Below are 15,550 nucleotides of genomic sequence, written 5' to 3' on the forward strand. Positions count from 1 at the left end.
CGTATTTGTACGCACAAGTGAACTCACGAAAATTCTCCACCTAACTCACAACATGTGCGTATGCATATGAATTTGCTCTTAACCATCTTACATTGGATTGGAGAAAATTAGTAAATACGAAACAAAGGGAGTATTTTGACAGTATTTTGACTTTTAAAAAATTACCAATAAAAAATACATATCCTCAAATGATTTCACATAAAAATACTAAATGCGGTATTTTTTATGTAAGTAATAACTGTAGGCTACAACATTTTTTGTTGTTGTTTTTACAGTTCATCTCAGATGGAGCGCAAATGGAAAAGTACACTTGTGCTGTTGTGCAGTGCCGTTTCACACATCTATGAACAGAAGTGTCAGTTTCAGCATATTTGTATGATCTATGCAAGGGTGAAATCCAGACAAACATTTATCTGCTACATTCCAGAAGTCAACTTCAAAAAAGTAACCTCCTGACACCTTACCTTACACAGTGTAAAAACCCCTGCCCTAATTTCCAGCCATACTTAAAATGTTCTCAATCAAAGAGTCATCGCCAACCTACGTCAGTTCCCACGCACGCCTACTCATCCAATGGCGTGAGGCTGAATAATCATTGTTTGCTGGCACTGTGACTGGAAGTTGGCCATGATGTATCAGGGATAGAAAGACAGGCGGCAGCTGCAGGTGGCTTGGCACAGGCCTCAATCCAAACATTCCTACTCATACGCAATTCATAGAATTTGCATCAGTCATTACAACAGCTAACAGGGTCATGGCTGAAGCCTATAATTAGTGCTACCTGCTCCATAAGTGCTTCTGAACTATTTGGAATTCGACCCAGTTGCGACACGCAAACTTAAAACATGCAAAACTTACAACTTTAAACTTAAAATGCATCTGTAGATACAGTAAGAAGAACCTTGTCAAATTTTTCTTCTGGTTAAACTGGACACCCTGATTTAAACATTAAATATTAGTTGTTGCGACACATGCATCAACACTTTCAAAGGTCTTCCATGTGAAATGGTGATATAAATAGATGTTTTGTTTGGCTAGAAGTGCTGCTTCCCTTCTCTTTTGGGCACAATGTACTCAGACTACAGCAGGCCCAGTACAGCTCCTTCAGTCCTTTAGCCAGATTTACAGACCACAGTCGTACAACGCGAATACTTCCCAGGGCACAGGAACAACAGATGGACCATCACCCCTCCCCTATTCTTGGCATCTTAACCGTACAGTATAAAGCTCAGAGTTTGGGGCTTAGGCTAGTCGTTTGCCAGTGGAGAACAAGACTGGAAAGAAAACCAAACCAATCAAATTAAGCGAAGAACTGGTTCTAGTATAGATTGGAGTTGAGAAGTCAATGATGAAGACACAAACCCAGGTAAATATTCAGCTAATTTCTATTCATTATGATGGATATTTTCAACTTGATTTTGACTTTTGAAATGTCACATTCAAGGACACCCCAATAAAACATCAGGGGCACCTGAAGAGACAAAGAGACATTCTGGCTTTCCGAATGAAGAAGCTGTCATCAAAACAATCTGACTTCAACGTAAGTTGCCGAAACGTCCATTAACGTCTGTAAGTAAGCAGTCGGGTTTGTTGAGTATCTTGAGTATCGTTTATTATTCCACAGAGCAAGACTGCAACTCTAAAAGAGAAGATTAAGAAAAAATATGATGACATGAAGAGGGTTTTGGATGAGGATCTTAGAATTACTCTAAGTCAGATGGATCTTGAGACGGAGGCCATGGAGAGAACTGTTGAGGACAGCATTGAGAAGTGCTACCGCCTCACGCTGGAAATCGATCAGCAGCTCGCTGAACTATCTGCACAGATGGAGAAAGATCAACATCTGGGTCAAGAGAAGGTGCGTTTTCTGTAGTAACACATTTTTAGATGGAAATACTACAGTATATAACTGAGGTAGTAACCAAATACTTTTTGAGTAACTCCAAATTATTATTATTTTTTATGCCAAGGACCCCCAAATGCAATTCATCAAATATAAGGGCAGCGTTGAAAATATTTTTTTCAAAAAAATTAATACTTTGGTTTAGTGAAGATGCATTGAATTGATCAAAGATATTCACAAAAATATTAAGCAGCTTGACCGATTTTAACTATATTTAGAATGATTTCTGAAGGATCATGTGACACTGAAGACTGGATTAATGATGCTGAAAATTCTCAGGAATAAATTGCATTTTTAAATATATTAGAATAGAAAGATTTAATTGATGTTATTATATTAATTCACAAATATTACTGTATTTTTGCTTAAATAAATGCAGCCTTGGAGAGCATGAATGACTTTTGAATGTAGTGTATATATGTTCTTGTGTTAAACCCACAGTTTGATAAGAGTGATATCGTAAAGATAATGAAACACTTTGGTTTTATATTGTCATTGTAATAAAGAAAACTGTTAAAATATTACTTGGAAAATATTTTAGAGATGAATTAAATTTTTTAATGAATTTTTTGCTCCATAGATAAATGAAGGCATCTGCAGTGTGGAAATGTTCTACAAATAGCTTACTTTTTCAGCCCTAATATCTCCACCTCTTTCTTACTTACAGATGTCAGAGATGGAAGAAAGGTAAGTAGTGTTGCAGTTTTGGGAATTTGGTTTCTAGCTGGTCCATGATGGACATTTAAGTATGTAACACTCTAAAGTTACTGGAATATTTTACACTATTTTATTGTTTTATTTCATTTAAATGGTTTTCTTGTTTTGACAAATCTGTGGGACGGAAATGGGCCAAGCATTAAATCAAGCATGCAATCTGAATTTTCTGCACAACACTTCCTTCTTGTGTTGCATGTTCATTTTTTGACAAATCTGTGGGACTGAAATGGGCCAAGCATTAAATCAAGCATGCAATCTGAATGTTCTGCACAACACTTCCTTTTTGTGTGGCATGTTCATTTTTCTGCACATATTCTTCCTTGTTTATAGAATAATGGAGACTCTGAAGCTGACTGATCCAGATTTAATCCAGATGGATGAATTTAAGAACGAACAGCTGCTCTGCTTAACCATCAACCTGCTACTGTTCATACGTTCTCAGGTTCCTGTCACCAAGAAACTCTTCCAAAGCTGTGAGGATCTTAACATTTTCACATGAGAATTACTCTAGTGCTTTTAATATGCACAGCTAAAGCAAGTTCAAACATTCCTGCAATGTTTTCTATCATTCTAACCCCTGCTAAACCTGTCCCTAGCACCTCAGAGCTCTCGCAAGGAATTTGTTTCTATTTATAGACTCTAATTTTTCCATTTTTCAGATGCCCAAGATGTTGTTCTGGATCCTGACTCTGCTCACCCAAAACTTATTGTTTCCCCTGAGGGCGACTCAGTATCTTTCACTGACACCTGGCAGGAAGTATCTGAAAATCCCTCTCGATTTGACACCACCCTGAATGTGATTAGCCGAAAGAGCTTCACGGATGTTCGCAACTACTGGGAAGTGCAGGTTGCTGGAAAGACATACTGGGAACTAGGCCTAACTTACCATAAAATCCCCAGGAAGGGCCGAGAGGAGGACTGCTGGTTGGGACGGGGCCCAACGTCCTGGTGTGTTGAGTATTTCAATGGCGAATACACAGCCTGGCACAATGGCGTTTCCCATGAGCTCACCCATGTAAGTGGGAGAACCTTCGAGCGCATTGGCATCTTCTCCAGCTCAGAGGGAGGTTTGATTTGTTTCTTGGGGGCAGACACCATGACGCCCCTGTACAGTTTTTGTGCAGGAACCTTCACGGACATGCTCTACCAGGCTGTCTGTCCTGGCCATGAAAACCAGGGGACAAACAGGAAACCGCTGCTGATTTGCGATGCCTCGAAATCAGCCCCCACCTTGTGATAGACAACCAATGAGGGTTGGGGACTGGGGTTATCTATGTGAAAGAGGTTGTTTTTAAGGGTAGATTCAGTTTTTTGGAATTAGTCGGAAAATGTTCCTTAGCTTTGTCGTGTTCCTTATTTGATTATTGCTAGAACGTATTTGTATAAAATCATCTATGCCATTTTTTAAAATTATTTTACTGTATAAATGGGAAAGTATGAGTTAACATGTTACTATGTTTTCCCCATGTACACTACCATTCAAACATTTGGGGTCATATATATACACATATATATATATATATTTTTTTTTTTTTAAGAAATTAATTTATTCAGCAAGGATACATTAGACTTACCAAAAGTAAAGACATTTATCATTTTTCACAAGATTTCTATTTCAAATAAATGCTGTTCTTTTGTCCTGAAAAAAATAAATATGGTTTCCTCAAAAATACTGTGCAGCGCAAATAAATGCAGCATAATACATTTTCTTGATCAGCAAATCAGCATATTAGAATGATTTCAGAAGGATCATGTCAATTGTAATGATATTTTACTATATTAGTTTTTAGTATTGTATTTTTTCCCAAATAAATGCATCCTTGGTGAGCATAAGAGACTTCTTTCAAAAACATCTTACCGACCCCAAACTTCTTAAGCCCCCCTGTAGTCAATCATTTTATCCCTTAAAACTCACCTTTGATCACCAAAATGACATATTTAATAAAAAATCTGTCATGCCTTAAAATAACTTGAATGCAACTCTATATCCTTGCCTCATTTTGTATACGCGGTTCTATGAATATGCAAAATTAGCCCCGCCTCCACTCACTCACACCAGCTCAAAGATCCACTCGTTGACGATCACACGTTGACGTGATTGGTCACAAGGTAGTTTGTGACGTCAGAAACACAAGATTTCAAACCATGTTTTTTGAGACTGTCATAAAAAATCAGAGCAGTTTTAGGGAGAAAATACTTGCACATGGTTTGTCTTAAAGCATATTAAAAACATTAAAATCTTGATTTTCACCACAGGGGTAGTAGTGCATGCATAGCCTAGAAGTATTAATTAAAAAAATGACAAGAGTTCAATAAAGTTTTTTAATACAGTAAAATTAGGCTTACAAATGCATTCATTTGAAGTAAAGTAATTTAAACAAAAATCAGCCCCACTTTATACAGTGTAATGTTGACACAATCAATGAAAAAAAAAGGGCACTTGTGCCAATTATATCTTTTTTTAATTATTTTTATAAACATCCCTATTATCACAGTAAAGCATTTAAATTTTAAATCGATGGGGTATAAATTTATAAATAAAAATCTTTTTCCATTTCCTTTAATATAGTTTGAGCACTTCACTAATAATCCATGCATAAAGAAAAGAAGGCCCTTCATCTGTGGCAGTCGGTCGGTTGCACAGGCTGGCAGATTTAGTGTGTGATCTGAATGAACAATCAATAACTGAGAATGAGAATACAGAAAGAACCAAAAGAAAAAGGAACGAAACCAAAGACAAGCTCTGAACACATCAGAACCTTCCATCAAGGTTCAAACAGCACGTTAGGTCAGATGGATGATAAATGGTTAAAATGGTCACCAGTAATTCAATAGCTGCCTCTGTAGAATATAGACGGATTCGGTACAAAACATCAGTAAATACTGCATGAAGACTTTAAAGCTACAGTGTGCTCAAAATACACGGGATGCATGAAGATCTGATTTCGTTTTTTTTCAGTGAATGCAAACTAACCAGTGAGGGATAAATGAATAGCTTTTAAAACCAGTCAGGTGTCAGCATTACTTCACTATTTGTCACTCCATTTCCATACATGCCCTTTCTCTGCCCCCCTTTGAAGAGCATTCCGGAATAACCAAACCAAACCAAGCCAAACTGAAATGCTACAAATGGTCATTTATATAGAGAGTAAATGCTTGAGTTTTGCTTCTTTTCAATATAAAACAGAACAACAGCAATTTTTTTGTGTGGTATGGCGTGTCTTTTTCAAGCACCGTATATACATTTTTAACAAAGATTTTTTCATTCATATCCAAAAAGAGTTTTATCTTGTAGGGTAAAAATGGCAGCAAACTTTCAAAGTTGGCAAAGCAACATGGATATTTTACACTGCCAGTTGACAAAGATCATACATGACATCACTATTCTCTGGAATACTCTGAGGAAGTTGAAATTGAACATGCACTGAGAAGGTAGTGAACTCGAACAGGAAGTAGCACAGAGGAAGACCTTTTCGGTGTCTGTATGCCTAACGTAAAAAAAATTGCTTTCACACACAAATCCATCTGGGATCACCCCTGAATATTGTGACCACTTGGTCGAGTGAAGTCAGTCAGTGGTCAGTCTTTGTACACCTGATGTGTCTTTCCTAACCTGCCATTCTAAAATGTGCACCGTAAAAATGTACAAATATTTTGCTCAAGTATCAGACTGAGGTTTCCCTCCTTATGGCGGATCAATTATGTTAATATTTACTGTTAAAAGATAACAAATTAAAAGTGTGCTACTATAATGTCCTTGGCAAGAAAATGTGTGTGCTGAGAAAAGGCAGTCGGAGCCCAGCATGTGAAGATGGTCGACTCAGATTAGTTGAAGTAGAGCTCTTTAGTCAACATGGACACCACACAAGGTATCTGTTTCTTCTCGCTAAAACGAGGGTCCTCTGACCAGGACTCGAAGCTGGTGGCCACCTTGTAGTTAACCCGTGTGAGGATCTGCATGATCTCAAGCTGCTTGCCAAACTCATCAAGAACGTTACAGAGGGCCTGGACAAACCAGGACCCTCGGCCCGGATTCCTCCAGGAGTAGTAACCTGTGGGAACAAATGTGGAAGAATGTTAAAACGAACAGGATTTAACCCAGGGCTGGGTATCTACTCAGATTTTCAGATTCACAACCTCTTGATTTGATTCAAATTGATTCAATTCTCATTCCCCTGGGTATATTTCAGTTTTAATATCCATTTTGGTTATATGTGAAACACACATTTATATATACAATTCTTGTACAAATATACACTACTGTTCAAAAGGTGTGGGTCAATAAGATTTTTTTTTTATGAAAGAAGCCTATCATTTATTTGATCAAAAATATAGTAAAACAATTTAAAAAAAAAGTTAAATTATTTTTATATGCTTGAATTTTAAGCAACCACTACCCCAGTATTATCACATGATCCTTCAGAAATCATTCTAATATGCTGATTTGGTGCTCAAGATTTCTTTTTTTTTATTATCAAAGTTATAAATGGTTGTGCTGATTATTATTTTTGTGGAAACAGTGATACTTTTTTCAGAATGGAGACATTTATTTGAATTGAATTGTATGTTTATATATCAACTCCTGAGTTTGTGATTCTTTTTGATTGAATCATAAAAGTAATCTGTTCATCAATGAGCCTAGACTGCTCAAACTATGTTTTTGATTCACTAAAAAGAACTTGAGTCATTTGTTCATGAATTAAGACTATTCTGGTCATTGCTGTTTGTTATTGCGTGCAGCTCTAGAGGACAACTCAAGATGTGTTTTCTTGCCACTGTTTCGTGGTACTCTTTGAGACAAAACTTCCTGCATTCCATGACTAAGAGAAGAAAAATTACCTGGCACAGTTGAATATGCGAACAGGAAGTCTGCCTCTACCGGAATCTTGTGTCTTGGATTGGCATCTGTCTCTATCGTGTCATTGGGCGGTCCTGAGTCAGTCTGTATGCCATCATCAAATTCAGAACCCCGACAAGCCTGCCAATGAAAACACATGGCCATGTCAATATCTGCCTAGAGTGCACTTCAAAAAACAGGTTCACTCCGGGTATGGTGCGACTGAAATAGCATTAAAACAATAGACACCGTTGTCTGGAGTTGCTCCATTTTCTCCTCCTTCACTTCTTCCTCATCATCCTTTCTCCTCCCCAAATCCTCCTGTAGCCCTGCTCCCCTTACCTGGATGAAAAAGAGCTTTGGCTTGCCCACGAGGCTCTTGCACATGTCTCCTTTGAAGAGCGAGGTCATGCTCTTGATGGGAATGGCTCCATCCGTGCCGTAAATCATGCCCTCCTCGCCGTGGCTCAGCAAGATGCAGGCGAAGCAGGAGCTGTCGCTGTGGTCCTCTTCTGAGACTGAAATACATATGTGAGAGAAGAAAAAGAAAACGGTTTTGTCACACTTTAAACTGTCGGGACCACTATCGTCAAAGACGATTGACAATTAGCATACAGTTAGGTTTGGCGGTATGGTTCTGTTCTGGGCAAGAACTCCCTGCGCATCCATGCAGCCTAGCATGGATAAGAGCAGCAATAACCCCCCTTAGGGTAAACAGAACAGAACCAACATGAATGTATTGCAGATATCATTAATTCAAGATTTTAAAGTACAACATAATTCGAGATTTGATTCTGATTCAAGGGGAATCAAAATGCCAAATCCTGACTGACGAGAGGAGGAGCTGCTGATAATACTGAAGGAGCTCATATTTGTATACAGTGATGGGTGTCGTATTCCTATAGGTAGACGGGGATCAGCTGAGAGTCACTGATGACTAACCTGACCTGCCAGAACTGACGCTATGCCTAATTTATCTTAATGTAGAGAAACTGTGAGTTTGCCAACAGCAGGGGGTAATTTGGGCCACTACAGAGTAGAAGGCAGCAGATTCAATACTGAAAAGCATAGCTAAAAACTGTTCCATTGGTGTCATTAAAACTGATTATATTAGCTAATAATTGTATTTTTTTCATTCTTATAATGTATACCTGTAATCTAATTAGCTAAGCGACACACTAACACCTAACAACCTATGTAGACCAACCCCAAAACGGTCATTTATGTGGTTTCATGATGGTTATAGTGCATTAGAAAGCAGGTGCCTTTGTAGTCAGGTGACAGTGAGGCAGCTCAATGGGTTTTGGAACAAAACTTCACACAAACAACAATCAAAATAACATAAGCCATTATGCAATTTTCCAGCGATCAGGCAGCCCAACTACATTCTGTTTTAGATACTTTTCTGGCTCTTACTGATATATAATACTCACATACGCATGTTCTTATATTTCATGTTTGTAATAAAATAAAAATAAATTCCCAGTAGAATTATGTAAGCTTAATTTGTAAACCAGATGTGGCATTTTAATGATCTGGGGTAAAGATGAATATTTTGGCCACTCACCTTCTTTAAGTAGAAGCTCCATTTCCTTACAGGTCTGGTCATTGTAGACGGTAACGTCAAAACCCAAGCTTTTAAAGCACTTGAACAGCTCTCCAGCATCCCGATCCGTGCCATTGCGTACATTCATCCCTTAAACACAGAGCATAAAGTTAGCGCCATTAATCTAACTGAGCATCGACCTAGTAACTACCTACATTCAACAGTTTTATTTTCTTGTAAATCTTTTAAAGACAGTCACTAATGCCTGTGGTGTTTTTACAGAAACTATCATGGAAGAGCAAGTTTAATTGTGTACTAAGTAGATTTTCTTTTTTGACTCATTGCCGTACTTTAGTATCCTAATGTTTTTTATAATAAAAGTCATTTGTTTACTTTTGCAACAATATACAGGTTTTTTTTACACATCACAATTTTAGATCTCAATTTTAACAAATCATTTGTCATTAAATGTTTTCAGGGGAAAAAAACTTTCATATCATTGACAAATAATTGACAAAAAGCAATGCAGAATGATGACATTCATTTTATTTTATTTTTATGTTTACCAATAATGAACTGGATATTAACTTTTTGGTAGAGGCTCATAATAATAAAAAATAAAAAAACAGTTGAGCATGTGATAAAAAAAATAAACGTTTTTTTAATTATTAATATTAGCATCCCAATAAATTCAGGTGTTTTTGCTGGATGTGCCAATTAAAGCAATAAGCAATTTAATATTGATTGTTCATCACAAAAAGTCATGTAGATGAAAACTCACCTGTCTTATCATCAAAGTTCTTGTTGTTGATGATGATGCACTTGCCAATGCGCCGGTGGCTCATCTTATACTGGAATGTTGGTGAAACAATCCTGTAATGGCTTTCAGAAGATTGCTCTTTTTCCTGCAACTTCCCATCCTTCTTCTTACTGAGAGACAGAGATTGACAGTTAACCAATCTATTACAGGACCTTCATTCTATATATATATATGGTAACACTGTATTTACGGTGTCATTGTTACATATGTTACATGTAGTTACTATATTAATAACTATAAATGATGCATAATTACATGCAACTAACCCTAAACCAAACCAAATCCTATAGTAAGTACATGTAGTTACTTAATATTACTCAGTACTCTGTATAATTACAGTGTAACAAAGACACCTTAAAATAAAGTGTAACCATATATATATATATATAAAAGAGACAATAACACACATCAAAATAATAAAAAAAAGCTCAATCCAACCTCAAGCAAAATACAACCCATGCCCATCAGAGAATAGGAAATGGCAGCTAACCGGGATATCATGAAGACAATTAAATCCCTTTATCGATCATAATATTAGCTGCATGGTGTCCCAAAGAAATAATATTCCACATGCCTGAGGTAAAATTCTCACAAACGTCTCATATCTCCCTTGTCAAATTTCCAAAAGAATCCGTCCAGATTAGAAGGCCACAGTGGCCACTGGATGTACAATATGTGCCAGTATTCCAGAAGAGCCTAGTCATCATGTTACCCAACCACAACAATGGGTTCCTTCCTGCCTATACACACTCTCTCACACATATGAACAGTGGAGTGAATCACAGGTGTCCCATGTGATGAGGGACAGCAAGCCCCCCCCCAACTCCCCTCCAACTAAACCCTACCTCATATCCCACTTGACGGTTCTCCTACCTGCTCTCTTCATTAAATGGTACGCCACTCTGCATTGAAAAGTGCTTCTCTTCCTTCTAGATCTACTGAATTTGGCCCAAATTTTAGGCTCTTTTGGGTGGATTTTTTCCTTGTTGTGCGGTGTGGTCTGTGCTAGGGTCCTGGCATGCTCTATACTCTATAAAGAGTGGAGTGGTGGCTCCGCTGGGCAGGGGCGGCGCACGCTACCTGAGTCAGCACACACGCCACCCCCCAGAGCTTTCGAAAGGCCTATTCAAACCCATCGACCAAGGTCATGCAGGACAACAGCACACCTCTACTGACAAACATACTATCACACTTACATATTAGGGCTGTTACTCAGAGAAAGAATACTCAAAAGTGCCACCAAACGTACAGTCTCTTTACATAAGTGAATTTGTTTATTCACAAAGAAAGTAGTCTAGTATAATTCTAAATATGCGAAATATAAAAGAGCTATGAAATATTATTCTGAACATCTCAAAACACATTCAAATATCGCCTATATGATGCAAGAGTTACAGCGGCTATGTCATTTACAAAGAGGACTGTGGCGCCACCTAGTGTATGACACAGCCTTCAACACAGCCTTTCAACTTACAAAAGTTTTTCTCACTTGAAAAACAGGTTAGGTCACTTAAGTCGTGGTTGATTTCTGCACATTGCATAAATGAATGGATGGATGACGGATGGACAGACAGATAGGCGGATGAATGGATGGATTACATAAAACACAATCTCACCTGCCAAAAAGGATAAATCTCCCTTTGCGGTCAGGTTTCGCATCTGTCACGTCTCCTCCTCCATAGTTCTCTTGGTCCTCCTCCGTCACCTCACTCTCAGCAGCAGGGGTTTCTTTATCCATTCTGGAGCAAGAATGAAAGCTGGCACTGATCAGTAACACAAAGTAACTTTGGGGAAATAAAGATGAGTAACCATGTGGAATTTCTGAAAGGCTGAAACTCTGGTTTTCAAGTTATACTGGATAATTATCTTGACATGTTGTCATACCTTTTCCCTACAATGATTTCCCACTGTAACAGTAGTTAAAAAAATAAAAATAATAATTCAGTGGGTAGACTACTTGGTATTGTCTACCATGGACGTCAAAAAAAAGGGATTCAAATGAAAGAAAAGTTCTTAATCTGTTTTAAGATCTATTATTCGCCATGATTTTATAGTAGAGTAAATAACTGTACAACTGTTTCTATAGTCAATTTATTTTTCAGTTTCAGAAAGTCCCTTTCAAACAGTAGTGGACTTTGTTATTATTCAAATACTCATTAAATTAACTTTTACTTTCACTTTGTGGTGTTATCTCAACTGGATGTTTAAAAAAAAAAAAAAAAACTTTAAACATCTATTCATTTATGGCTCAGAGGAGAAATAAAACCCTTATGTTTAGCCTATGTATGAGTATTGTTGGAGCTGATGAGCTATGGACGTGTAACGTTAACGTTAGACAGTGGTTCACCGCGTTAACACCCACAGAGGATTGTCGAGGGAATGATGACATACTACTGTAATACAATTACTTTAGCAATTATTGATGCTAATATAGTTTTAGTCATTTACATGAAGTATTTAATGTGTTCTACTAGAGCTAAATATTTTGCTAGCTGTAATTAAAGGTCTCACTTAAACTTTCCAATGGCAACTTGTCGCGTTTAACAGTTAACTTACTAACTTAGCCTAACTTTAACGACTTTCTAGAGTGATTCTAATGTTTAACATTTAAATAGCAGAACAAACCTAAACCAGTTTACAAACCTAAGTAATAAATATAGCCTATACATTTTGATTTCGTAATACTTCAGTTCTTAATGTTAATGAAATGCAGAATTTGATAGAACAAGTACGTTAGCTAAACAAAGATGTTTCAGCGTAGCTTGATGTTTTCATAACATTCCTAACTGTTAACCAAACGTTATATATTTACTCTCGAAACTTACATTTCTGTCGGATCAGCCTCTGTTTTGTTCATTGTTCATTCAATTAAGTCCAAAGACACACTGAGAAAATGAAACTACGGTACTTTCAAATACCGATCTTCCACTTCCAGTCGGAGTGTCTGATGTATTTAAAGAAACAGTCCCCGTCCCAGATATTGTGCGCTAACTTCCTGTAGAATATAATTCAAACAACTGAAAACATGATATTAGTCTGAAATAAACATGATTTATTTATAGATTTAAACGTATTTTATACATTACTAATAATCGTGTGTGTGTGTGTTTGTTTGAGCAGGTGTTTTTATGTTATTTATTGGCAAAACCCATAGACAGCAAAACCCAACATTTCCGGATATCAAAGCTGGCGGGGAACCATGGCGCTGAACTTCGACACCTGTGTGGACTAATGCCCTGTCCTTGTCTCTATGGTCTTGGTCACTTGAGAGCGCGTGCACGCGACAGGAATGAAGTGCGCAAGACTGTCCCATGGGAACGAACATGTTCAGTTCGAAGGGGACTGCAAACGGCGTAGGGAATAAGGGAACATCGATACTTCACTTCAGGAAGTGGAGAGCGAAAATCAACCAACTGTCATTCATTGTGCACCGCATCACCAGTCTGAACTAACCACTGAGCAGAGTCAGTGGAAGAGATTTAATTTTTAAATTTCTAACGGCTCTGAGTTTACGTATGCATTTGAGTAACGTTATTAATAAATATTGTTATTATTATACAAACTAGTCATAAAGTAGTCTAATGAACTAATACAATGAATGTTTTTATTTTTATTTATTAGATAGGCTACGTGTTTTGTATATAGGCTATAGGCCTATTATATGATTTTAAATTTGAAAGTGAAGTAAATTACAATGTTTATTTAAGTTATATCATAATCTGCGCGACCCCGTTGTCGCCTTTCTTTGATGACGTTGCAGGGCATTCCAAATTAACTGATGTAGGCCTACCGTCTTCAGGGAGTAGGGAGCAGTGAACACTCACTGCTAGGGACCCTGTCCCTGTCGAATGGAACGCAGCTGCTCTACACTTATTGCGGTCTTGGCCACTTTAGAGCGCGTGCACGCGACAGGAAGTAAGTGCGCAAGACTATAAGTGTGTCCCATCGGATAATCAAAAGTTCTACACACTTGCAGTCTTCACGCCCACTTGAACACTTGGGCCAAATACAGGAAATACGACATGTAAGTAGACGGTAAAGTGCAAAGACTGCAAGTGTGGGTATTTGGACAGGGCATAAAACTCCAATGACCACTGGATCACTCACATATAAGCGAACATAACTGCAGTTCAGAAAACTCTTCCTCAAAACTGATACAAATTATATGGTTGCAATCTAAAAAAAAGTGAAGCAAATGGCTCAAAAGACTAAACAAGGGGGAATTTCTGTATGGGCTACATTTACATTTATGTAGAAGAAATTATAAAACCTTGATTTTATTTATTCATGTTGAGACATTCACTCATTTTGCACACTATCTATTTGCTTCTTATGAGTGAGTTACTTCTTCTAATCAGTGGCGTAGCATCTGGTAGGCCTACTGTAGCCTATGCAGGGTTTGCATATAAATACCGAGGGGACCTGTTTAAATAAATTGCATATGGGCCCAGGGCTGTCTTGTTATGGCATTCCCTCCCATTGGTTTTTCATTAAATGCCAGCTGCATTATTTTACATCACTGGTCTAGGCCAATAAGTCTGAACTTGGCATTGAAATTTATGTTTTCCTTCTTATTAAAAAATGAATCTTCTCACATTTAATATGCAAATGTGCTACAAGGGTTACAGTTACATAGCTAATTGTTAATGGCTAAATTCAATTAGGTTTTCTAACATAAAAGTTGAGGGCCAATATTTACTAATAGGGCTATATGTTGACACTATTAGCCTACTATTCATTAGGGGCAACTTGACTTATTTGTTTATTTTATTTAGAAATGCAGAAAGTGACAAATTCACATGAAGGATGAATAAAAATGCTGTCAATTTCATTTTAAAACAAACATCATGGTCACACTTTAGATTAGGGTCCAATTCTCACTATTAACTAACTATTAACTATGACTTTTGTCTCAATAAACTCCTAATTACTGCTTATTAATAGTTACGTTTAGGTATATTGAGTAGGAATTGGGAAGGATTAAAAATGAAGAATATGGTCATGCAGAATAAGGCATTAATATGCGCTTTATACGTAATAAACAGCCAACACCCTAAACTAAATCCTAAAGTAATATCCTAAACTAAAGTGTTACCAACATCATATACCAGACTAAAAATCAATACATTATCCCAATTAAATTTAAAGTAAATGAATACCTTTTTATCCCATACTGAGAAATATCCATGTTCCCATTTGAACAGCCTCTTTGTCTTCTGGCCTTTGACTTTGGAAATAACTTTTTGTATTTTCAGAATACTTTTTTTTTTTTTAACATTTATAACACCAATGACATGAAATAAAGGACAGACATTCTAATTTATATTATAACTTTAACATTTATTTATATTATTAATTTTGTTTCGACTTGCAGTAATTAACCTATAGGAAAAACAAAATTAGTACAAATTGTAAAACTGCAAATGTCAGTGGAGTAGAAATGTGCAAAATTATGTAGTCAAACATTTTATATTATTTCATAAAAGTATAGAATTTTATACAGGATTTCTGTTATATTTTAAATATTTGTAATGACTGTCAGTGGACATGTTTGTCACCATATTTTGAGAATGGCTTAATCATCTTAAAGTTATGTAGTATATAACAGCATGAACAATTAAATCTTATTTGAGAAAATGACGGAAAGCCATGATATGCTTTTAGAAAGAAGGCATTTCATAACATGTGCAATGGTCAATCTAGCCGTGACTTCATTCACCTATTTAG

General features: G+C 36.9%; 2 protein-coding genes across 2 annotated transcripts; one reads left to right on the forward strand and one right to left on the reverse strand.

Annotated features, from left to right (window-relative positions):
• The first annotated feature begins 1,097 nt into the window (after nt 1–1,097).
• On the forward strand, nt 1,098–4,414 carry LOC311306060 (putative E3 ubiquitin-protein ligase TRIML1). The gene is made up of 6 exons (XM_084434235.1): nt 1,098–1,366; nt 1,445–1,540; nt 1,625–1,858; nt 2,571–2,590; nt 2,951–3,093; nt 3,280–4,414. Exons 1-6 carry the CDS (start codon nt 1,346–1,348, stop codon nt 3,855–3,857), a joined length of 1,092 nt encoding a protein of 363 aa, XP_084290361.1. The 5' UTR covers nt 1,098–1,345; the 3' UTR covers nt 3,858–4,414.
• A 514-nt stretch (nt 4,415–4,928) lies between these two features.
• On the reverse strand, nt 4,929–12,800 carry casp7 (caspase 7, apoptosis-related cysteine peptidase). The gene is made up of 7 exons (XM_084433471.1): nt 12,649–12,800; nt 11,440–11,562; nt 9,785–9,933; nt 9,025–9,153; nt 7,800–7,975; nt 7,460–7,598; nt 4,929–6,672 (listed from the first exon to the last, which is right to left on the reverse strand). Exons 1-7 carry the CDS (start codon nt 12,678–12,680, stop codon nt 6,446–6,448), a joined length of 975 nt encoding a protein of 324 aa, XP_084289597.1. The 5' UTR covers nt 12,681–12,800; the 3' UTR covers nt 4,929–6,445.
• Nucleotides 12,801–15,550: the final 2,750 nt, after the last annotated feature.

The sequence above is a fragment of the Rutilus rutilus genome (assembly GCF_951802725.1).
Source record: "Rutilus rutilus genome assembly, chromosome: 16".
Taxonomy (NCBI): Eukaryota; Metazoa; Chordata; class Actinopteri; order Cypriniformes; family Leuciscidae; genus Rutilus; species Rutilus rutilus.